This window comes from Elephas maximus, chromosome 18 (assembly GCF_024166365.1).
Source record: "Elephas maximus indicus isolate mEleMax1 chromosome 18, mEleMax1 primary haplotype, whole genome shotgun sequence".
In the NCBI taxonomy this organism is placed as follows: domain Eukaryota; kingdom Metazoa; phylum Chordata; class Mammalia; order Proboscidea; family Elephantidae; genus Elephas; species Elephas maximus.
Window position 1 is genome coordinate 16611110 of NC_064836.1, and position 26137 is coordinate 16637246.

Here is a 26137-nt window from a genome sequence, read left to right on the forward strand (position 1 = left end):
TGACCTGAGTTGGTGCCTGTACAGAGTATGATACGGGAATTATTCAGTGGATTTTAAGAGAATAAAGTCTTTGGGTAGAGGAGAAGGGAAGACTTGATTTTTAAAGTACAATTTGGATTGCATGTGAATAAATTTTTAATTAATCATTACAGGTAGGTTCAAACAGAGCATTGGGTTTCTCTTGGTCAATGGAAGGGAGTAAACTAGCTTGGGTATAGCCTTGACTTTCTGAAAGTCTTGATTTCAAGTATTCTTGTCAGCCCACACTTTCCAATTTTACTTTAATTACACTTATGGTTGATCATGAGATTGTTCACTTAGCACCAATGGTGAAAAAGTGGGAATGAGCTTAAAAGGTTCAAGAGATATTTAGATTAGTTATTCACTAATTGTCTCACCATTTTTTAAGCATTGTAACGAAAAGACATGGTTTCATTTTCAGGAACTTTAGAAAGACGTTAAGAAGGGCATTCTGATCCAAAAGGTAAAGGAATAAAGAATCGTAGTGACATTGAATGTCAGAACTGGAAAGGACCTTATACATTATCTACTCTATAGCTCTCATTTTACAGATTCATAAACTGAAAGCCAGAAAGACTACATGATATGCTGAAGTCAACCTATAAACTGTGGAATCTTTGGACTTAAATACAGAACTTCAGGGTTTTAGATATTGGGTAGGAAAAAAGTTTCAAAGGAATATGTTATAGTTTCTACCATCTTGATAGTTTTCAAGGAGTCATCTGTAATGAATCTCAGGTGCTTTGAATTCAATCTTGCCTGGAAGTATGGTCCTTCATGATGGACTAGTCCCTGTCCAAGAAATCTTTCCGTGTTGTTAGGAAGAAAAGGCAAAGATGCATGAAACAGGACGATGTCCCATAGAAAACTCTGCTATTGGAAGTCTGAGAAGGGAGGGATTGGTGTGGTCCAGAGTCATTGAGGAATGAAAGATCTGGGGGTACCTTGAATTATGGGTGGGGGAAAGAAGGGTAGTCATTGGAGGAGAGCATTCCATTTGGTGGGAATAGCAAAAGCAAAGGAGAAACAGCAGGAGTGAACCCATGGTTTCCGGGGCTGGGAGAAACCCGGCTAAAGAGAGCTGAGTTTGCAGGAGGGGGCAAAAACACCTCCTAGAATTCTCTCCTAGTCCTATAGTTCAGTGATCTCTTCTGTTTTAACTCTCATTTTGCCAAGCAGGAAGGTGGAGCAGAAGGAGGCACATCCTTTATCCATGGTTACAACCAGTAATCCCCTTGGGCACTATTTCTTGGGGGAAGAAGATATTGGTGGGGTAATCCATTCTGCAATTACACTGCCTTAGGATGTGAGGAAGTGGGATGCCCCCAGAGAAATTCCAATGGAGTTCCAGCCCTCACCTGCCAGCTCTCACTTCCTTCATGTTACATATATATAAATAATTGGATGTCTCTTAGGTTGAGACAGACTCCCAGGAGACCAGAAGCAGCAGCATTTCCTGAGTTCAGGTAAAAGAACTTCTTCTCTCGCTATACTATATCCTGGGGATTAGTCCAGTCCCCCCAACTGATTTACTCAGGTGTGTTCACCTGAGTATACCTAAAGGAACCTTTTCCATTAGAACTAAACCTCTTAGAAGACAGGAGCTGCCATGTTTATCTTTGTACTCCAGTACCTAACACTACATTCAGGACAGTGAGTGCTCAAGGAGTGTTCAAGACTGCTCACGTCAATCTCTGTTTAACTCCTATTGAACACTATGTGCTAGGTGTCTACATCATACATCATTCTATTTAAATGTCAAAACAAGTTCCTGGGGGTAGGACTAATTAATATCATTTTGGGGCTAAAGAAACTCAGAGAGGTCCGTTCACTTGCCCAAAGTCACATTTTGGCTTGCCTGAGATGTCTGCATTTTAAAACTGAAGGCTCTGTGTACCAGGAACCCTCAGTCTCCGGCAAACCATGAAGGTTGGTCGCCTTCCACGGATGGAAATGGTAGAGCAGGAATTTGGACCCGTTTCTCTCGTCTCCAAGCCCAAAGTTCTCTCTGATACTGCTGAGTTTGGTTTGTTTATTCCCTTTTCTTACATTTGGCAGGTATATATATATATATATATATATATATATATATATATAGTACCTAGCATATTGTCTGGCACAGAAGAAGGTTTCAGTAAGAGGTGAAGATTATCTGTGCTGTGTCAAGCCATACCGCAGCCTCTGGCAAAAAGAAAGATTAAATAAATGTTTTTATGCTGTTATTTTATGTTATGTTATATGTATGTTATTTTCTTCTGAGAGCTTCAACGTAGTGAAAAAAATATTGAAAAATGGAAAAGTGAGTGTATTAAAACCGAAAAACCAAACCCATTGCCGTCGAGTCAGTTCTGACTCATAGTGACCCTACAGAACAAAGTAGAAGTGTCCCATAGAGCTTCCAAGGAGTGCCTGGTGGATTTGAACTGCCGACCTTTTGGTTAGCAGCTGTAGCACTTAACCACTATGCCACCAGGGTTTCCAGTAAGTGTATTAGATCTCACATTATTATAAGTTAAGTATTTTATTTATAACCCAAACAGAATTCATTACAATTGTTGGTTGCTGGCTTTAAGGAAAGCAAACATCAATAATATTTTCATATTTCTGGAAAAATTAACAATTAAAATACATAAAAACATGTACATAGCATGCATGTTGTTCCTTTTGCCTTGAGTTTCAGTGTGGCTCATAATACACCATTTTTATTTAAAATTCTATATTTTGCTCATTGTTGATTTTTTAATTAGTTTTAATTTTTTATTAAGGTATTATTTATCTTGATGACTGAGTTTTTTTGGTGACTTCTTAAATTGTGTGCCTGAGGTGGGTGTCTCAGTGGTTAAGCTTAGGCTGCTAACCGGCAGTTTTTTTTTATGGGGCAGTTCTACTCTGTCCTATATGGTCTCTATGAGTCGGAATCAACTCAAAGGCAACAGGTTTTTGGTTTAATCCTAGGCTATTATCGTTTTTTAAAATCGGCAAACACTCTTATTGAGCAGCCTTATCCCAAAAGGAAATTTCTCTCACTACTTCTCTTTCGTTGGAGATCATTCACTTTGCCTCTGGCCTGAGTTGTGGAATCGACAACTTGGATTCGACCCAGAAGCGCCTGGCTACAGCCGTCCTCCAGAGGGCGCTGTGGAGTCCCAGACACCTAAGGAGCGAGGAGCCGTGTTTGTTGGAATCCGCCTGAGTGCCCGTTGGGCCTTACCTTTCCGTGGCAGCAGGATGGTGATGAAATCATTGAGTCTCTGTTTGCCTTCGGGGCTGAAATCAATCCATTATCCCCAAATAACCAATCTGATCTCAGACAAATGCCAACAGAGCTAAGCTCCTTGCCCCCTGGGGTTGGTTATAAATCCAGACAATTCTCCCCAAGTGTTTTTGGTGGCATAGACACAGCTTCTGGTGAGGGCCTGTTTTTCTCCAGTTGCCCCATGGGCCTAAGAGGACCAGAAAGGTGAGCTACACTGGCGTTCTAAGGCTATATACGTCAATTCCCTAAAACAAGCTTTGGCATTTTCCCTGAAATGCCATCATCGTCTATACTCATTGCAAGGGCCTGCAGCTCCAGGCTTCACCTGCTGGGCAATGTCTTTGGGGCTGGGATGGGGCAGCATAAAGGAGCTGGGACCTTGTGCCACCAACTCACACTCAGGCCCTGGATGCTTTTCTCACAGGAGGCTAGTTGTTTTTCTTAGTAAGTTGTGCGAACTGGGCCCGACTGCTTGGAACCAGACAAGGCTGTTACGTTTCGGTCAGTGAACACCTGTGAAAGAAGTGCCCCTGATGACCCCATAGCTTCTTAGGGTACGAGAGGGAGAAATCAGTAAGTAATACTTTCTCTCCTTTGAATTCCTAGCCCGTTGTGGTCTCCAGACTCCAGGCACAAGATGAAAGGCTGTGGCCTTGCCCTCTGCCTTCTCTCTGCTGCGTTTTGTCTCTTCTGGATGCCTTCTGCTGGGTGGGAGATACTCCATTTGGGAAGCTGTGTGATCTCCATAAACCTTCAGAAAATAAGAAATGAATTTTCTGAGATACGGGGCAGCATGGTGCCTAAGGAAGTCACCCACTTCATCTTGTGGCTGCCTCTCCTTTTCCCTGCTTTCTTGCCTTGCTTCCTTGATAGTGTGGCGGCGAAATGACTGGGCATTCCTTGCCAGAGGGATGCATTCCCAAGAAATATCTATAGTTCATAATTTAAAAGTGTTTTGGAAAGGGAGCCTCTCACTGACTGGGCTTTGGCAGGGAGAGAATAAGAGGACCACGTACTTGATGTCTAAGATCCTGGCAGCAGTCACTGACTTTTTTTTTTTTTTTTTATTGCGTTTTTGGTGAAAGTTTCCACAGCAAGTTAGGTTCTCATTTGACAATTTTTGCATGAATTGTTCAGTGACATTAGTTAAGTTTATCACAATGGTCAACATTTTCTTTAACTGTGTTCTGTTTATTCCATTTCCAGAACTCTAGTTTCCCTGTCCCCTTATCTTCTCATCTTTCCTTTTGAGTATTTGTTGACCTTTTGGTTTCATACTGATGGTTTTTAAGTACAACACCGATCTTATGGGTTATATCCTCTATTTCATGTTCCACTCTTCTATTTTGCTAAAGGATCAGCTCAGAGGATAGGCTTGGTTCTGAGTTTAAAGAGTGCCTCAGGGTGATAGTCTCAGGGAGTGCTCTGTTCTTTACTGTTCCAGTTTGTCTGGATTTTTTTTTTTTTTTTAGATAAAGATTTGAGTCCCATTCTACATTTTTCTCCCATTCTATCTGGGACCATCTATTGTGACCCCAGTCTGAATGGTCGGTAGTCGTAGCCAGGCACCATCTAGTTCTTCTGGTCTCAGGGTAGATGAAGTTGTGGCTCATGTAGATTTGTTTCTTCTCTGAGCTTTTGGTTAACTTTCTTATAGTTTGCTCCTGGTGAGTTGAAGTCTGTAGTTGTGTTTTAGATGGCCGCTCCCAAGCTTTAAGACCTCAGATGCTACTTACTTCACTAGCATGCAGATCTTGGTTTTTGTTTTGCCAATTGATTGAGTTGTTCCATCAGATGATGATCCCAAGCTTTCAAACCCAGAAAATCAATCTTGGGATGACCTGCACTTTCTTGTCTTGCTTTCTTTTTTTTTCAGCAAGCTGAAGATGGAAACATTGACATCAGAATCTTGAGGAGATCTGTTTCTTTGCAAGACACAGTGGTATGTGCTTGGGCCAGTTGAGGTCTGGGAGGGAGTATGTAGCAGGGCATCTCCATAACACTGGGTCTTGTCCCTGCTCCTTCCCAACACATTCGTCTTCTTTACAGCCTTCAGATCAGTGTTGCCTCCTCCACCGTTTACTAAGACTCTACTTGGACAGAGTATTCAAAACCTACCGGACCCCTGATCACTACATGCTCCGGAAGATCAGCAGTCTCGCCAACTCCTTTCTTACCATCAAGAAGGACCTCCGGCTCTGTGTGAGGAAGGGCCTTGGGTAATAGGATCCATTACAGCACATAGCTCCAATAGCTTAAGAACCATGCTGTCTTTCCTACCCCCGTTTAATGGATGGAAAAACTAAGCCCAAAAGTTCTAATGATCTGTGATAAGCCATGTGACTATGTAATAAGAACTCAGTTGTATTGACTTTTAGGTATAGGCTGTATGCAAAAAGTACTTTGGAAAGTCTAAAGAACTATACAATTGCTAGCTATTTGATACTCATGATAATTATCTATCACCCTGGAAGTTATAGTTTTTCTGTAGGTGGGATATCCCTCTGTGCACTAGTGCATCCTGTGTCCAGGACAGCCAACCAGCAGGCCACTGGACTCAGTCTCAGAATAGAATCTGAATAGGACCTTGGAATCCAATTCTCTCTTTTCATGGGGGCTCAGACTAGACCTGGGGTGGAGACGCAGAGGCCAAATGGGATCTCAAATGCCTGCAGTGCTGTTTGTTTCTATAAGGAAGAAATATGAGCTCCATATTTGAGTCTAAGAGCTGGCTTCCTGTTCAAGCTGATGGTTACTCTAATGACCCCAAATGATGAGATCTGAAAGGACTTTTCTATAGAAATGGAGTATCTGTAGTGATGTGAGTGAAAGTGTAGAATTCCCAACTACTTCATGTCAACAGAGCCCTAGTGGTGCAGTGGTTAAGATCTAAGACTACTAACCAAAAGTTTGGCGGTTTGAATCCACCAGCTGCTCCTTGGAAACCCTACGGGACAGTTCTACTCTGTCCTATAGGGTTAGTCAGAATCGACAGCAATGGGTTTTGGATTCATATCAATGGCAAGGGCAGAAAATTAGAATCTTTAATAAAATCTATCATTCTCTGTGTTCTTTTCAGCATGACCACATGACATGCCATTGTGGGGAGGAAGCAATGGAGAAATACAGTCAGATTCTGAGTCACTTCGAAGAGGTATATGCAATCTTGGTGTTGGTTGGAATGGGTGTGTTTTTAGAACGGAGCTCATAGAGGGTATGTGTGTTCACACTGGTGAAAATAGCATCAGACTAATAGCTCTCTGAGGGCATATGGACCATCCTTCTGCTTCTCATCCAAGGGACACCCTTCCATACTAGAGAAGGGTGCTCACACTGGATGGTGCTCCGGGAAGTGAAAGAGAAAGGCCGTGCTTCCATCAAGCCACTCCAGAGACTTCTGGATCTTCCAGCTGCGGAAACTAGAGACAATAGTTTTCCAACATTCGTGCATTTCCACATACCCTCAAAAACACCCCCATATTCACACATGCCTGTGCCATGCTGTTTCTTACCAAATCTTTGCACATCTGCCGGGAAGGACTGGAGCTCAGACCTCACTGACTAACTCTTACTCATCCTAGAAGACTCATCCTTGAACTTCACCTCCAGGAAGGTGTTGGCTGCCTCCCTCAGAGTTAGGTTCCTCCCCTGTCATCCCATAGGGATGCCATTATTTATTCTAATTGCCTGTTTCTGCCAGTCGCCCTCATTGAGTGTGAGTTCTTTGTAGGTAGAAATTGTCCCATTCATCTCTGAATCCTTAGCCACCAGTCCAGTGCTTGCACAAGAAATATTTGTTTAACTGAAGTATGTACAGTAGGTACCCCCTACACACACACACACACACACACACACACACACACACACTCCTTTCTAAAGAAACAGCCTAATTATTTTGATATCTGTGATTCAAGAGGCTGGAGTTGCAGTCCCAATTCTGCTACCCCCTGGGCCTCAGTTTCTCTATGTAAGACCAGGGTGATAGACTCAATGACCTTCCATCCTCATGTGAGATTTTGAGGTTCTTTAATGTTTTTCAATCTTTGTAGCATGTCAAGACCCAGAATGCACTGCTTGTAAGCCCCAACAGACCTGCCAATGAGAGGAGAGGATTAACCCTAAAGTAAATGTTGTCTCTTTATGAGTTGCTAACCACATGGGTGTGTCTCTTTCAGCTTGAGCCTCAGGCAGTGGTATTGAAGGCCTTGGGGGAGCTAGACATTCTCCTGCAATGGATGGAGGAGACAAAATAGGAGGAAGCTGCTGCTGCTGCTGACAGTATTCCTGGCTAAGAGTCCCAGTCTTTAGTACTTGCTGAGGTGCGACCGAGAACCACCATCTCTTTGTGATACCGTTTAGTGCTGGTCACCATGTGTATTATTTATTTATTATTTGTTTCCTTATTGTGGTTGTCTTCATGCATTCCTGATCTTATTTTAGACTGGGTTTTATAATATTTTTGTATTATCTTTTCTACTGTTGGGTATATTTATTAGTTTTATATATTTATTTTTTGCTATTTAATTTATTTTTATACTTGACTTCTTTTTTAATTCACAAGGTTATATTTATAAACTGACTAACCCTCTAATGGCTAGAAGAGAGGCTAAGAGGTTTGGCCATTTTTACTGCATTAAGCACATATTTACTGGATGCCAATGCTCTGTGAGATATTTAAAATTGAACCAATGGTTACTTAGCATGTGTCATGGAGAAGAAGCTCTGACGTGAACCTACAGACCTGTGTTACAATTACCTGACCACTCCACCCAGTTCCCCAAGCCCATACTTGTATATCTTCCAGCTATGGAATCCTTCATGGCCAAAGTGTATTTCAACAAATAAAGTTTTCTTTGAATAATACCTGCTTGGAGTTTGAAAGTGCTTCAGGAGCAGAAGTCATGGTGGGGATGAGATTGAATCTCATGTCACCCAGAGCCGTCTTGCTTCTCTGGGGAAGAAAGATGCATGTGGAAACCTGGGCTTTCTCTCTCCTGCTGAAATGATTCCCAGCTCTCTCTTTTAACTTGCTCACATCCCTGACCCACAGCTGCCCTCCACATAAAAGGACTGTGACAGAGGGAGGGGCTTCAGCCATCCCTGCTTTCACCTCATGGGTTTTGGTCACTGTCCTCTCTGTACCCCCCTTTTCTTTCCCATACCTGGTTCCCATACTCTTGTACAAGTCAGGGGTCTTGGTTGCAACACAAATTACATTGGGTAGGAGGCTCTATCATAAGGATTAAGAACCAAAAAAAAAAAAAAAAAACCCGACTCATGGCGACCCTATAGAGCGCACGGGTGCAAAGTATAGTTACAGATCCCGGCCCAGGGAGATTATGAGCCTTCTTTGGGGCCCCTCCCATTTTGGATTCTGTCCTGCCCCTGAGTTATTTTGTTCCTGGATCAAATCTCTATCGCCCTGACCAACTATTAAGTCAACGTTCTCTTTCCAGGCCCCCATCAAGTTGAGCTTCCCTGGGCTCTAAGCAGCCCAGCTCTGGCCTGGGCTGGCTCCCTGCTTCCTCCCCACCTCAGGTTGAACTGTGCTTCCAGCCTAGTAGCTCAATTTCCCTAATGTCAGGAACGACAGACAGATGCTAACTTCCTGGCTTCTGCAGATAGCCCTCCTTACCACTTCTAGATTTTGCTCCCAGCCCCCAGCCTGGGCCTGATATAATTTAAAAAATATTATTTGCCCCCCACCTTTTTTTTTCTCTGATTATGCAAGCAACAACCAGGGAATTTTTTCAAATACAGAAAATTTGGAAAATACAGAAAAATACAAAGAAGGAAGTTAAAATCATCCATAAACCCACCACCCATAGATACCACTTTTAAACATGAAGATGTAATTTTAACAGATCTTTTGTCTCTGGTTTAAATCATAGCTCAATTCTTATTACCTGAGTGATTTGGGGCAGAAAACAGCTTTTGAGAATTCAATTTCTTCTTTAAAGATGATAATATCTACCTTTCAGGTAGGTAGAAGAGATGGCTTTCTATGTTCCTTTGAAAACAAGAGTTTTTTGCTTTTATACTTCCATTATCACCGATTTTCTATCAGATTTTCACCTCATATCACCCATCTTCTATCAGATATTCACCGCATATCACTAATCTATCATATTCACCCCACATACCCACCTTCTATGAGATATTCACCCCATATCACCCGTCTTCTATCAGATATGCACCCCATGTCACCCATCTTCTATAAGACATTCACCCCATATCACCCGTCTTCTACTAGATACGCACCCCATGTCACCCCATCTTCTATCAGATATTCACCCCATAACACCCATCGTCTACCAGATATTCACCCCATGTCACCCATCTTCTATCAGGTTTTCCAGATGCCTGTATCCTGGTGTTCTCTGACCAGGTCTGACAAACAACTTGGTTCTGAGTTGAGAAGTCATCTTCACTGAACTCAGTACTAAAACTAGAACCACCATATCCAGGAGCCATTAACAGCAAGGAGGAAATTGGTTTCACCTGGCAAGAATGTGAGCCTTCCAGATGGGCATGTCTGAGGTGGACCACACAACTGAGGATGAATGCCTGGGCAATGGGAAGCCCTGATCTTTTGGGGCATCAGTGTCACCATGTGTCATGAATTGAATTGTGTCCCCTCAAAATATTTGTCAACTCGGCTAGGTCATGATTCCCAGTATTGTATGGTTGTCTTCCATTTTATGATTGTAATTTTCCTATGTGTTGTAAATCCTAATCTTGCCTGTGGTTAACGAGGCAAGATTAGATTATGTTAAAGAGGATTAGGGTGGGATTGTAACACCCCTATTAAGGTCACATCCCTTATCCAAAGTAAAGGGAGTTTTCCTGCGGGGCGTGGGCTGTACCACCTTTTATCTTACAAGAAATAAAAAGAAAGGGAAGTGAGGGAGGTGGGACCTCATACCACCAACAAAGCAGTGCTGGGAGCAGAGCGCATCCTTTGAAACTGGGGTTCCTGTGGGGAGAAGCTCCTAGTCCAGGGGAAGATTAACGAGAAGGGCCTTCATGAGCTGACAGAGGAAGCTTTCCTCTGGAGCTGACTTCCTGAATTTGTACTTGTAGTCTATTAGACTGTGAGAAAATAAATTTCTCTTTGTTAAAGCCATCCACTTGCAGTATTTCTGTTACGGTAGCACTATACAAATAAGACATTGTGTTTTCATTGACTTGTTACCACTATGCTTGTCTATTCCTTTCCCTCTGCAGGACTCATGTCCTCCTCCAACTCATGTGTCTCTTCTTTGCTTGACCTACTATAGCACTAACAGTGGAGAATTCAGGGGTGGACAGTGCTGGAGAGGTCATACCATGTTAGAAGTTCAGAATCTTCACGAAGGTGTAGACCAGTGAGGGACAGGCTCTAAAGAACTTCCAATTACAATAATTACAAATTTAATTAAGTCATTTCTTATGTACTTACCACGTGCTAAGCACTGTACTGGGCATTTGATAAACAACTATGCTCTTTAATCCTCAAAACAATCCTGTGAGGTAGGTGATATTACTACCAGTCTACAAATGATAATGTGCTCAGAGATGGTAAATAGTGCCCAAGGTTTTACAACTAATAGAACCAAAATCTGAATGTGGACAGCCTGTTACTACAGCCCTATAAACTTCCCACTCTACAGACTAATATCATCTTATGTTCAGAAGCACAGTAGCAAATGTTATGGATTGAATTGTCCCCCCAAAATATGTGTTATAAATCATAACTTCTATTGTGTTGTTGTTTTAGGTGCCATCGAGTCAATTCTGACTCATAGCCACTCTGTGCACAACAGAATGAAACACTGCCCGGTCTTGCGCCATCCTCACTATCTTTGCTATGCTTGTGCCCATTGTGCAGCCACCGTGTCAATCCATCTCACTGAGGGTCTTCCTCTTTTTTGCTCACCCTTTACTTTACCAAGCATGATGTCCTTCTCCAGGGACTGATCCCTCCTGATAACATGTCCAAAGTATGTGAGACGTAGTTTCTCCATCCTTGCTTCTAAGGAGCATTCTGGCTGTACTTCTTTCAAGATAGATTTGTTCGTTCTTTTGGCAGTCCATGGTATATTCAATATTCTTCACCAACACCACAATTCAAAGTCACCAATTCTTCTTCTGTCTTCCTTATTCATTGTCCAGCTTTTGCATGCATATTAGGTGATTGAAAATATCACTGCTTGGGTCAGGTGCACCTTAGTCCTCAAGGTGATATTTTTGCTTTTCAACACTTTAAAGAGGTCTTTTGCAGTCGATTTGGCCAATGCAATGAGTCTTTTGATTTCTTGACTGCTGCTTCCATGGGTGTTGATTGTGGATCCAAGTAAAATGAAATCCTTGACAACTTCAATCTTTTCTCCATTCATCATTATGTTTCTTATTGGTTCAGTTGTGAAGATTTTTGTTTTCTCTATGTTGAAGTGTAACCCATACTAAAGGCTGTTGTCTTTGATCTTCATCAGTAAATGCTTCAAGTTCTCTTTACTTTCAACAAGCAAGGTCGTGTCACCTGCATAACGCAATTTGGTAATGAGACTTCCTCCAATCCTGATGCCCTGTTCTTCTTCATATAGTCCAGCTTTTCAGATTATTTGGTCAGCATACAGATTGAATACGTATGGTGAAAGGATACAACCCCGACGCACACCTTTGCTGGCTTTAAACCATGCCATAACCCCTTGTTCTGTTCAAATGACAGCCTCTTGATCCATGTACAGATTCCTCATGAGCACAATTAAGTGTTTCAGAACTCCTATTCTCCACAATGTGATCCATAATTTGTTATGGTCCACACAGTCAAATGCCTTAGCATAGTCAATAAAATACAGGTAAACATCTTCCTGCTATTCTCTGCTTTCAGCCAGGATCCATCTGACATCAGCAATGATATCCCTGGTTCCATGTCCTCTTCTGAATCCAGTTTGAATTTCTGGCAGTTCTCTGTCAAAAGCTGTAGCCACCTTTGAATGATCTTCAGTAAAATTTTGCTTGCCTGTGATATTATTATCATAAAACCTCTATTACCTGTGGTTATAATCCTATTTGGGAATGAGTTTTCTTTGTTATGTTAGTGAGACAGTATTAGTGTAGGAGATGTCTTAAGTCAATCACTTTCGAGGTATAAAAGAGATTAAAAAAGCAACTAAGAGAAGCAGAGATGGGGAAAGATAGATGCCAAGCCACATGAAAATGACCAAGGAGTCAAAGAATAGAAGCCTGAGAGACAAGGACCTTCATCCAGAGCTGACACAGAGAGGAAGACTTCCCCTACATCCAGTGCCCTGAATTCTGACTTCTAGCCTCCTAACTGTGAGATAATAAATTTCTGTTTGTTAAAGCCACCCACTTCTGGTATTTCTGTTACAGCAGCACCAGATAGCTAGAGACAGGGAGGAATAATGGGCTTTGGCTTCATAGAGGCTTGAGTGAAAATTCTGACTCTGACACTTCCTTAGACAAGCAACATAATCACTCTCAGTTTCTTCGTCTGTAAAGTGGGACTTATAATGCTTACCACACTGGGTTTGTGTGAAGACTAAATGAGATTGTAATAGCTAATATATACAGACACTTGTTGTCGCTGTTAGGTGCCATTGAGTTGGCTCTGACTTGTAGCAACCCTATGTACAATAGAATGAAATGTTGCCCAGTCCTGCACAATTCTCACAATCGTAGCTGTGTCTGATCCCATTGTTGTGACCACCGTATCAATCTATCTCGTTGAGAGTCTCCTTCTCTTTGCTGACCCTCTACTTTCCCAAGCATGAGGTCCTTCTCCAGCAATTGGTTCCTTCTCATGAAGCATCCAGGTAAGTGAGATGAGCACTGTTGGAAGTGCACTGCAAGCATCTGCTTGTTTAATTTGCACAACGGATGACAAGGTAGGTGCCCTTATTTTCATTTTACAACACTGAAGGCCAAGAAGGTGAAGTATCTGGTTCCAGTTCACACAGCTAATAATGGTGGAGGTAAAATTTGAATGCAGGTAGGCAGACTAGAGGACCATGCCTCTAATCACCTCGTTTTCTGGCTGGCTGGAAAGCCGAGCACACAGAAAGCACTCCATGGGTATTGCCTGTGGCTGTAGCAGTGGCTCTGCCTATACAGGAAAGTGATGAGCCTTCTGGATAAGATGTAGCACTAAACTTTAACTTTCAGGCACAAATTATCTCTGTGACATCGTTGCTGAACTCTGTTTTTCCCATGGGTCTGAACCTTGTCTCCCCAACAAGCAGAATGTAAATTCCTTTGGAGGTAGCAAGATAAATATGGCAAACCTCCTGTTGACCTAACGGCTCTTGTTACTCTTAGCTGTTAGACCTTGGATAAATCAGCCCCCCTTTCTGGCATTCAGTTTTTGTACTTGTAAAATGAAAGGGCTGGAACAGATGATTCTGGATTCTAGCAACTAGAGGTCCTACTGTTGTGTCTGAGGACCAGGTGTAGCTCCTGCTGCTGCTGCCTTCCACTGCCCGAAGGAATTCTGCCTGGCCCCTCCATCACAAGTTTGGGGTTCAGAGTCTGAGGTGAGCACATCTGGCTAGGTGATGCCCATGCCCTGAATGCCAGGAAAGCTGGACTAGCCTTCTCTCTGATGGTAGGCAGGCTCTTCTTCACGTGGAGAGTGGATTGGTTTCTTCTGGCTGTTGTAACAATTTACCACAAACTGGGTGGCTTAAAATAACAGAAATCTATTCTTTCTCAGTTCTGGAGGCCAGAAGTCCAAAGTCAAGTTTTGGCAGGGCCATACTCCCTCTGTTCCTTGCCTCTTCTGGCTTTTGGTGGCTGTTGGCATGCCTTGATTTTTGGCCGCATCACTCTGCTCTCTGCCTCCATGTTCACATTGCTTTCCCCTTTCCCATTTGTCAAACCTCCCCTGTGTGTCCCCTGTAAGGACACTTGTCATTGGATTTAGGATCCACCTGGATAATCCACGATAAGTTCCTCCTCTCAAGATCTTTAACTAAATCACATATTTTGCTATATAAGGTAATACTCTTCTGACATACAAGGTAACATTCATAGTTTCCAGGAATTAGGATGTGGACATATGTTTTTTGGGGGGCACCATTTGCTCTACCACAGAGGGGGATCCCTTAGGAATAAGGTTCAGATACTTGATGACCTAAAATAATAAAAAATGTCCACACTATCCCTCATTTCTGCCATGGTATGGAAATGCCCAGATTTTCTACTTTTATGGATTCAGATCTTCTTCAGCTTTGTCCAGCATAACTTTGTCTGCCTGGCCCTCTCCAATACTGATGAGGAGAAGCTGACCATTTCCCTGCTGGACTCTTAATTTCTTGGAGGATAGGACTTTTTTTTTTTTTTAGCTTTTAGCCTGCCCCACAGAGTCCCTGGGTGGCATTATTGGTTAAGAACTCGACTACTAACTGAAAGGTTGGTGGTTTGAGGTCATCAAGAGGCACCTTGGAAGAAAGGCCTGGTGATCTGCTTCTGAAAGGTCATAACCTTGAAAACCCTATGGAGTGCAGTTCTACTTTGCTACAAATGGGATTGTCATGTGTAGCATGACAATAATGGTTTTTGTCCTGTTTTTTAGCTTGCCCATCCCATCCCCTCTTAGCACAGTGCATTATAACATTACGTTATTGATAAGGATTGACTTCAAAAGCAAGAGAACGGAAGGTTTAAAAAAAAAAAAGAAAAAGAAATAAAATGGCTTTTTATTTGTATGTGGCCCTCAGCTTGCTTTCTATAATCCAAAGCCTTTTGGGCTTTGCAAGATAACAGATGAGGCGCTCTGGTGGCACAGTGCTTAAGCACTTGGTTGCTATCCAAAAAGTGGGTGGTTCAAACTCACTAGGGATTCCGTGGGAGAAGGATGTGGCAGTCTGCCTCCTTAAAGATTTACAGCCATGGAAACCCTGTGGGACAGTTTTACTCTGTCCACTGGGAATCCTGGTGGTGCAGTAGTTAAGAGCTAGCTGCTAACCAAAAGGGCGGCAGTTTGAATCTACCAGGCACTCCTTGGAAACTCTATGGGGAAGTTCTACTCTGTCCTATAGGGTCGGTATGAGTCAGAAGTGACTTGATGGAAACCGGTTGGTTTTTGTTGGTTATAGGGTCACTATGAGTTGGGATCAACAGCAATGGGTTTTAGATAACAGATAACCCACGGGGTTCTGCAGACAAGGCCTTGCCTGCAGCAGGCAGCCCCACAAATGGTGTAAGAATGACCAGACGACTCCCTTCTTTCATTGGAAGGTTGGGAGGAGAAAAGGTGACTTTCTCCAGTGAACTAGACTATTGTGGGCAGAATGAGTCAGTCATGTAACGGGAAGAGGGTAGGATTCAGAGGCCTGAAGGCAGGAAGCTGGGGATTACAAGTGTGCTTGTAATTTCACAAGTGTGCTTGGTAAAACGCCTTTCAGGGTGCATTCTTTCTTAGTCTCACTGAATGTTAGAACTGGGAGGGAACATGAAGATCATCCTAGAGAACACACAGGTCATTTTACAGGGAACTGAGGTTCAGGGAGGAAAAGTGACTTGCTGAAGGTAACACAGTGAGTTAAGGCAGAGCTGACTTCAAAGCTCAGCTCTCTGCTTTCCAGGATCAGTAAACCTCAATTCAATTCAATAAGGGATAAAAGGCATCCAAATTAGAAAGGAAGAAGCAAAAATGTCTGTATTTGCGGATGTAAGCTTGTCTATGATATCTGATAGAATGTACAAAATGTTACCATAACTTAATAAGAAAGTTTAGCAAGTTTGCAGATACGAAATCGATATACAAAAATCAAATGTACTTCTATATACTAGCAAGCAACAATGGAACTTGAAGTTAAAAAAAGAATACTATTTGCAATAGCATCAAAAATATTAAATACTTAGGAATAAATCTGATAGAAGATGTAAAAGATCTGTACACTAAAAACTAAAAACCATTGCTAGGAGACATTAAAGTTGATCCAAATAAATGGAGATCTCTATTATATATATATATATATACATATACATATATATATATATAAAATATGTTCATCGGTTGGAAGATTCAATATTATTAAGTTGTCAGTTATTCCCAAATTAATGTATAAATTCAATGCAATCACAATCAAAATTGTAAGAAGGCTTTTTTTTGGGAGGGGTAGAAATTGAAGAACTAATTTTAAAATGCACGTGGAAATGCAAAAGACATAGAATAGCCAAAACAAATTTGGAAAAAAAAGAAAGAAAGAAAATTGGGGGATTAGGACTATCTGAATTCAAGGCTTATGTAATGCTATAGCAATCAAGACAGTGTCAAGACTGGTGTCAAGATAGACAAATAGATCAAAGGAATAGAATAGTAAGTCCAGAAAAAGACCCATGCATATATGGACAACTGATTTTTAACACAGGTGCAAAGGCAATTCAGTGGAGATAGAATAGTCTTTTAAGAAATGATGTTATGATAATTGTATATCTCTACGAAAAAAAATTAAATTGGCGTCATACCTCACTCCACATATAAAAATGAACTCAAAAGGACCATTGAACTAAATGTACAACCTAGAACTATAAATCTTCTTGAAGAAAACCTGGGAGAAAATCTTCATGATTTTGGGTTAGTCAAAGATTTCTTAGACATAACACCAAAAAAAGAACCACAAAAGAAAAAAAATTGATAATTTGGACTTCATCAAAAATAAAAACTTCCACTCTTCAAAAAACACTGCTAAGAGAATGAAAAACAAGCCAGAGTATGGGAGAATGTATTTATGACTATATAAATAAAATAAAGGACTTGAGTCCATAGAATGTAAAGAACACTCAAAACTCAATAATAAGAAAATCACCCCCCCCAAAAAAAAGGGCCAAAAGTTTGAACAATTCACCAAAAAAGGCATGCAGACAGTAAAAAATCACATGAAAAAAATGCTTGACATCATGAGTCATTAGGAAAATGCACGTTAAAACTACAATGAGATGCTACCTCACACCTGTTAAGAAAACCATTTACCGTAGAGTTGATTCTGACTCATAGCAACCTCATATGTGTCAGAGCAGCACTGTGCTCTATAACGTTTCCAACGGCTAATTTTTTGGAACTAGATTGCCAGGACTTTCTTCCAAGATGCCTTTGGGTAGACTCCAACTTTTCATTAGCAGCTGAGTGTGTTAACACTTTGTACCACCCAAGGACTTCTCACACCTGTTAGAATGGCCAAAATTAAAAAAAAAAAATTGACCATATCAAGCGTTGAGAGGGTGTGCAGGAACTGGAATTGTCATATACTGTTGTTGGAAATGAAAAACTACTTTGGAAAATAGTTTAACAGTTTCTTAAAAAGTTAAACATCTACAATACAATTCAGCTATTTGTCTCTTAGGTACACAAGGAAAAAGAAAGCATATGTCTATACAGACTTGTACATGAATGTTCATAGCAGCTTTACTTCTAATAGTAAAAAATGTAAAACAACCTAAATGCCCATCAATGGATGAATAAACAACCATGGAGAATATGTTCATTATCTTGATTGCGATGATGGTTTTACAGGTGTATATATGTGCCAAAACATCTTAAATATGTACACTTATTGTATGTCATTTATATCTCAGTACAGCTGTTAAGAATTAATTCAAGAATGTTTCTCATTCCAGGCAGTGGGGAGGTTACAGGTATAGAAACTGAGTGAAGGAGGTGGGGCAAGTTACTATCTAGCAGTATTGGCCCGACTTGATTAGTACATCAAGAGGATAAAGTTTGGGAGAAATCAAGCAGAAGGAGATACATCCATGTGGGGAGATAAGGGAAGGCTTCTTGATGGAGGGGATCCTTGGACTGGGCCTTGAAGGATAAACAAGAATGTCAGCCAGTGGTATTAGGGGACAAGGGACCTTCAAGTCCCTGATTATGTAGCTGCTACCCAGGCAAGTGGCTCACACGTGCTAATGACATTTCCTGTCACATGTACAGCATATAACAGTTCAAAATCCTTCAATTTAAACTATCTTATTGACTTATTTATGTTCCACCTCCTATTAAAATACCTTATAAAGATACATGCAATACAACAAGATCTAGGAAAATAGAAGAAACACTGGGAACACAGGCAATGCACTAACGTTGAGTTAAGGTTGTTCCACGAAGGACATATCATAAAATTCTGCATTATAAATTGCTAGAAGGGTGAAAATTTGGCCCTGAGCTTTTAGAGACTGGCACAAATAGGGAAACATGGTTATTACATAACTTACTAAATGTTTTATCTAGATCATCTCATTCAGTCCTCACAGACCCTAGTAGTAGGCTTGTCTCTCCCTCCAATGGCAGAATTCAGTGATTTTCTGGGGCTTTTGAGGCGCTGTCCTGCATGAAGGAGGGAACAGTGGCTGGCTTTTAAATGAAACTTCTCACTGAGAAGCACACAGGAAGAATTAGGACCAAAAAAAAAAAAAAACCTACCTGAAGGTATTAGAGAAATAGCAAAACAGGAATAATTACAAGGTCAAGATCTGGGAGATGGAAACAAAGAAAAGTGAGCTTCATTGGGAGCTATTTTTACCCTAAGGATGTCTTCCAAATCCAGGAACCCCCAAGCAAGATCGATGCAAAGAAAATCACACCTAGGTGCATCAGAGTAAAGCTGCTGAAAACTAAAGACAAAAATACAATCTTTGAAGCGGTTAGAATAAAAAGAAACACTCTTAAATGAGGAACAATATGACAGCTGTCTTCTGAACAGAAACATTGAAAGCCAGAAAATAAGGGAATAATATTCCTGAAGCGAAGGGGTAAAAAACACAATAAAAAATAAAAACAAACAAACGAAAATCAACCTAGAATTCTATAGCAAGAGAAAATAGTCTCAAAAAATTAATGTGAATACAGATTCAATGTATTCTGTCAAAATTCCAGCTGGCTTTTTTTTTTTTTTTTTTTGGCGAGATATCGACAAGCTGATCGTAAATTCATATATATATATATACATATATATATATGCAAGGGACCCAGACTAGCCAAAACAACCTTGAAAATGACAAAGTTGTAGGACTTACATTTTCTGATTTAAAAATGTATTACAAAGCTACAGTAATTAAGACAGTGTGGTGCTGCCGTAACATTAGAATATAGATGAATAAAATAGAATTGAGAGTCCCAAAGCAAATCCTTACATTTATAGTCCATTAACTTTCAACAAGGGTGCCAAGACCCTTGTTCAGTGGAGAAAGAATAGTCTTCCTAACAAATGGTGTGGGAACAAATGGATATTCACATGGAAAAGAATGAAGATGAACCCCTACCTCATACCATATTAAAAAATTAACTCAAAATAAATCGTCAACTTAGATTAAAGAACTAAAACTACAGAACTCTTAGAAGAAAATGCAGGAGTAAATCTTCCTGATCTTGGATAAGGCAGATATTTCTTAGATATGACACAAAAAACACAAGCAACAACAAAAAAATGGATAAATTGGTCTTTATCAAAATTAAAATCTTTTGTGCTTCAAATAGAACCATCAAGAAGATGAAAAGACAACACACAGAATGGGAGAAAATATTTGGAAATTATGTCAGATAAGGGGCTTGGTATCCAGAATATATAAAGAATTTTTATAACTGCTAATAAAAAGACAACCAGATTGAATAGATATTTATTCAAAGATGATATATAAATGGCTAGTAAGTACATAAAAAGATGCCCAACATCGTTAGTCATTAGGGAATTTATGACCAAATCCCTCCGATTTGAGTCAAACCATGATGAGACATCGCTTCATACCCACTAGGATGGCTAAAAGTTTAAAAAGACAGATAATAATAAATGTTGAGGAGAAGGTAGAGAAATTAGGTGGGGTTATTGCTGGTGGGATTATAAAATGATGTGGAAAAACAGTCTGGAACTGCCTCAAAATGTGAAACATAGAGTTACCTATGAATGAGCAATTTCATTGTCTTTACCCAAAAGTATTGACAACACATGTCCACTTAAAAACTTGTGCATGAATGTTCCCAGTGGCATTACTCACAACAGCCAGAGTGGAAACAATGTAAATGTCCATCAACTGATGAGCAGATAAAAAACATGTAGTGTATCTGTACAATGGAATGTTATTCAGCCATAAAAAGGAATGAAGTACTGACACATGCTACAACATGGATAAACTTTGAAAGCATTATTCTCAGTGAAAGAAGTCAGTCACGAAAGGCTACATATTGTATGATCCCATTTATATGAAATGTACAGAATAGGCAAATCCACAGGGATAGACTAGCAAGGCTCTAAAACTAAGGCAGTGTTATTGTTGTTAGGTGCCAACCAGTGGGTTCCGACTTATAGGGACTCTATGTACCATAGAACAAAACACTGCCCGGTCCTTGGTCATGCTCACAATTGTTGTTACGCTTGAGCCCATCTTTGCAGCCACTGTGTCAATCCATTTCTTTGAGGGTCTTCTTCTTTTCCACTGACCCTGTACTTTACCAATCATGATGTCCTTCTGCAGGGACTGATCCCTTCTGACATGTCCAAAGTATGTAAGATGCAGTCTCACAATCCTTGCTTCTAAGGAGCATTCTGGTTGTGCTTCTCCCAAGAGAGATTTGTTTGTTCTTTTGGCGGTCCATGGTATATTCTACATTCTTCAGCAACACCACAATTCGAAGGCATCAATTCTTCTTCAGTCTTCTTTATTGATTGTCCGGCTTTCATATGCATATGATGCGATTGAAAATACCATGGCTTGGGTCAGGGGCACCTTAGTCTTCAAGGTGCCATCTTTGTTTTTCAACACTTTAAAGAAGTCTTTTGCAGCAGATTTACCCAGTGCAACGCATCTTTTGATTTCTTGACTGCTGCTTCCATGGGTGTTGATTGTGGATCCAAGTAAAATGAAATCTTTGACAAATTCAATCTTTTCTCCATTTATCATGATGTTGTTTATTGGTCCAGTTGTGAGGATTTTTGTTTTCTTTACGTTGAGGTATAATCCATACTGAAGGCTGTGGTCTTTGATCTTCATCCGTAAGTGCTTCAAATCCTCTTCACTTTCAGCAAGCAAGGTTGTGTCACCTACATAATGCAGATTGTTAATGAGTCTTCCTCCAATCTTGATGCCCCCTTCTTCTTCATATAGTCAGTCCCGCTTCTCAGGTTATTTGATCAGCATACAGATTGAATAGATATGGTGAAAGGATACAACCCTGATGCACACCTTTCCTGACTTTAAGCCACTCAGTGTCCCTTTCTTCTGTGTGAACAAATGCCTCTTGATCTGTGTACAGGTTCCTCATGAGCACGATTAAGTGTTCTGGAATTCACATTCTCTGCAATGTTATCCATAATTTGTTATGATCCACACAGTCACATAGTCAATAAACAGGTAAACAATCTTCTGGTATTCTCTGCTTTCAGCCAGGATCCATCTGACATCAGCAATGATATCCCTTGTTCCATGTCCTCTTCTGAATCCAACCTGAATTTCTGACAATTCCCTGTTGATATACTGCTGCAGCCACTTTTGAATGATCTTCAGCAAAATTTTACTTGCGTGTGGTATTAAATGTTGTTGTTCAATAATTTCCACATTGGGTTGGATCACCTTTCTTGGGGATAGGCATAAATATGGATCTCTTCCAGTCGGTTGGCCAGGTAGCTGTCTTCTAAATTTCTTGGCATAGCCATGCGAGCACTTCCGGTGCTGCATCCGTTTGTGGAAACATCTCAATTGATGTTTCAATTCCTGGAGCCTTGTTTTTTCGCCAATGCCTTCAGAGCAGCTTGGACTGCTTCCTTCAGTATCATCGGTTCCTGATCATATGCTACCTCTTGAAGTGGTTGAATGTTGACTAATTCTTCTTGGTATAGTGACCCTGTGTATTCCTTCCATCTTCTTTCGATGCTTCCTGCATCTTTTAATATTTTCCTCATAGAATCCTTCACTATTGCAACTCAAGGCTTGAATTTTTTTTTTTTCAGTTCTTTCAGCTTGAGAAACGCCAAGCATGTTCTTCCCTTTTGGTTTTCTATCTCCAGCTCTTTGCACATGTCATTCTAATACTTCACTTTGTCTTCTCGAGCCATCCTTTGAAATTTCCTGTGGAGTTCTTTTACTTTATCATTTCTTCCTTTTGCTTTAGCTGCTCAACATTCAAGAGCAAGTTTCAGAGTCTCCTCTGACATCTATCTTGGTCTTTTCTTTCTTTCCTGTCTTTTCAGTGACCTCTTGCTTTCTTCATGTATGATGTCCTTGATGTCATTCCACAACTCGTCTGGTCTTCAGTCATTAGCATTCAACGCATCAAATCTATTCTTGAGATGGTCTCTAAATTCAGGTGGGATATACTCAAGGTCGTATTTTGACTCTCGTGGACTTGTTCTGATTTTCTTCAGTTTCAATTTGAACTTGCATATGAGCAATTGATGGTCTGTTCCACATTCGGCCCCTGGCCTTGTTCTGACTGATGATTTTGAGCTTTTCCATTGTCCCTTTCTGCAGATGTAAGCTATTTGATTCCTATGCATCCCATCTGGTGAGGTCCATATGTATAGTCACTGTTTATGTTGGTGAAAAACGTATGTGCAATGAAGAAGTCATTGGTCTTGCAAAATTCTATCATTTGATCTCCGACATTGTTTCTATCACCAGTGCCATGTTTTCCAACTACTGATCCTTCTTCTTTGTTTCCACCTCTCTCATTCCAATCACCAGTAATTATCAATGCGTCCTGATTTCATGTTTGATCAATTTCAGACTGCAGAAGCTGATAAAAATCTTCAATTTCTTCATCTTTGGCCTTAGTGTTTGGTGTGTAAATTTGAATAATAGCCGTGTTAACTGGTCTTCCTTGTAGGTGTGTGGATATTATCTTAACACTGACAGTGTTGTACTTCGGGATAGATCTCGAAATGTTCTTTTTGGTGATGAATGCACCACCATTCCTCTTCAAGTTGTCATTCGTGGTATAGTAGACTATATGATTGTCCAATTCAAAATGGCCAATACTGGACCATTTGAGCTCACTAAAGCCTAGGATATCAATGTTTATGAGTCCCATTTCATTTTTGATGACTTCTAATTTTCCAAGATTCATACTTTGTACATTCCAGGTTCTGATTATTAATGGATGTCTGCAGCTGTTTCTTCTCATTTTGAGTACTGTCACATCAGCAAATGAAGGTCCCAAAAGCTTTACTCCATCCACATCATTAAGGTCAACTCTACTTTGCAGAGGCAGCTCTTCCCCAGTTTTCCTTTGAGTGCCTTCCAATCTTGGGGGCTTATCTTCTGGCACTATATCAGACAACGTTCTGCTGTGATTCATAAGTTTTTCACCATTAACGCTTTTCAGGAGTAGACTGCTGGGTCCTTCTTCCTAGTCTGTCTTAGTCTGGAAGCTGAGCTGAAACCTGTCTTCCATGGGTGACCCTGTTGGTATCTAAATACTGGTGGCATAGGTTCCAGCATCACAGCAACACGCAAGCTCCCACAGTATGACAAACTGACAGACGTGGGGGACTGAGGCACTAAACTAGACATAATAAAATGGGTAACATGGGGTCTGACTCAAAACACCATTTTTTTTTTTTTATAAGCACCTGCTTCTGCATTCCTGAGAATGTAGCCTTGACTTATTCTCATTCATATGCATATAGCCTTGGGCCTCTTGCTGAGTGAGACAGAAGACCCTGGCCCCTGTCTTGTTAATTAAATCAGCCTGGCTCTTGCCGCAAGCCACTCTTAAGTTTGGGGATCAGGAGTGAGGTTTAGCAGCTCTTTTTTTTTTTTTTTCAGTAAATAAGGGCGAAGGTCAGGAATGCAATTGTCAGGGAATAATGAGTTTACTCAAGATGTTTCAGGAAGAAGGTAGCTGCTGATGATATACCTACCTTGTGGCCGTGTGACTGGCACAAACTCTCCTTCCCCATCTTTGGTATAAAAACACACTTCTCCTTCCATGCTTGGGGGAACTTGTTGGATTCCCCTCTGCCCTGTGTTTCCCCAGTCTCAAGATGTATTACCCTCAATAAATATTTTTGTTTTTACTTTAACAGAGTGAGCATTCTTACTGTTAGATATTTCTTGGTGTCAGATATGTGGGATCTGAAGGTGCATTATCTTCAGCACCTGGGACATTGAGGACTCAGAGCTTTTGGTACTAACATGGGCCGCTTGAGCCCTTCCATTTCCATGGGATATCAGGAGCCATCCCAGATAAAAAGCTTCTTGAATGTCCCCATTTCCTTGTGTCAAGTTCTTCGAGATTTATTGTTGGTTTTCTATTCTGCTTTCATTTTTAGATCGCTGTAAGCATTTTGATGAGTTTGTTGCTAGATTAAGTCAGGTAGAACTTTTACTATGGTATTCCCAGGTTTGTTAAGACTCTGGTTTGACTTTGGGAGGACCAAAAGTTCCAGCCAATAAAGCTTGAGCTCACTCTTTATTTTCTCTTGAGTACTCATTTTTTTTTTTTTTTACTCATTTCAGGTCTAAGCTCACTATTAGGTTTCGGTGTGCATTCAGGTTTTAGTAGCACGTGTGAGTTCACTGTTTTAGTAGAATGAGAAGTGCTAGTTCTAAGGACTCGGCAGGGCCTCCCTCAGGCACTCTGGCTGCTTACATGATCAAACACTTCAGTCCTCTTCTCTGCTTGTTTTTGGAATGCTGTGTGTTTTACTAAAGACAATTTAGAGAATCAGTGAGCTGGATAAATTAGCTTTTCTGCTTAGTAAATTAGAAAAGCAAAGATCCTGGATTCAGCAGCTACAATGGGATGCCTATATTGATTAGTATTTAAAGCCTCCAAAAGACATCAAGGGAAAAAAAAAAAAAAAACTGCCTGTATGCAGAATAGCATTTCTAAATTGACCAAACAACTAAAGGAAATGCAATGTCAGGTGCCTGCCCCTATTTCTCCAAACCCCTATTCTTTCTGCTCCTCCATTGACTTACTCTATATGCTTCTCTGCCTTCTTATTCCTCTACTAATACCCTTTCTGAACTCCCTTTCTACTCCAAGGAACCTGATAAAAAAACAACTGGAGAAACCAGTTACTTATGTAGTGCCAGAAATGCCTTTTAAAATAAGATACCTGGAGAAAATTAATAAACTTTCACAGGTTTCCTTTATTCTTTAGTCTAAAGCAGAACTTTATGCAATTGTAACAGAATTTCCTCGTGAAGACCCTCAAAAGCTCACTCAGGAGTTTAGAATTCTGATGGAAACATACGAACCTGATCTGCCAGAGTGCTATCAATTAATAAATATGTTAATAGAGCCAGGAGAGGGTTTGAGATGAATGTAGAAGACTGTCTGAAAACACCCAGAAATGTTGTTAGCTACAAAAGCCGACACCTGTGGCACAGAACTAACTCATAGATCCTTTCACCAAAGTTTATTTTTTTTCCCTAGGAAAATAGATTAAGCCAAAGTCCAAGGTTGTAAAGAAGAAAAGGATGAGAATGTTTATGATTATAGTGACTACTTGAGCACACTTTTTTAAAAAATAGTTTTTATTGTGCTTTAAGTGAAAGTTTACAAATCAAGTCAGTCTCTCACACAAAAACCCATACCTTGCTACACACTCCCAATTACTCTCCCCCTAATGAGAAAGCCCACTCTCTCCCTCCACTCTCTATTTTTGTGGCCATTTCTCCAGCTCCTAACCCCCTCCACCCTCTCATCTATCCTCCAGGCAGGAGATGCCAACACAGTCTCAAGTGTCCACCTGATCCAAGAAGCTCGCTCCTCACCAGCATCCCTCTCCAACCCATTGTCCAGTCCAATCCAGGTCTGAAGAGTTGGCTTTGGGAATGGTTCCTGTCCTGGGCCAACAGAAGGTCTGGGGGCCATGACCACTGGAGTCCTTCTAGTCTCAGTCAGACCATTAA

The 26137-nt window shown here is 40.7% G+C and overlaps 1 protein-coding gene across 2 annotated transcripts; it reads left to right on the top strand.

The window, feature by feature from the left end:
* The first annotated feature begins 3914 nt into the window (after positions 1-3914).
* Positions 3915-7530, top strand: IL20 (interleukin 20). Of its 2 annotated transcripts, XM_049858573.1 has the most exons (5): positions 3915-4073; positions 5154-5219; positions 5327-5479; positions 6357-6431; positions 7453-7530. In XM_049858573.1, exons 1-5 carry the CDS (start codon positions 3915-3917, stop codon positions 7528-7530), a joined length of 531 nt encoding a protein of 176 aa, XP_049714530.1. The 2 variants fall into 2 exon arrangements, with proteins under 2 accessions (XP_049714530.1, XP_049714531.1); XM_049858574.1 differs by lacking the exon at positions 6357-6431.
* Positions 7531-26137: the final 18607 nt, after the last annotated feature.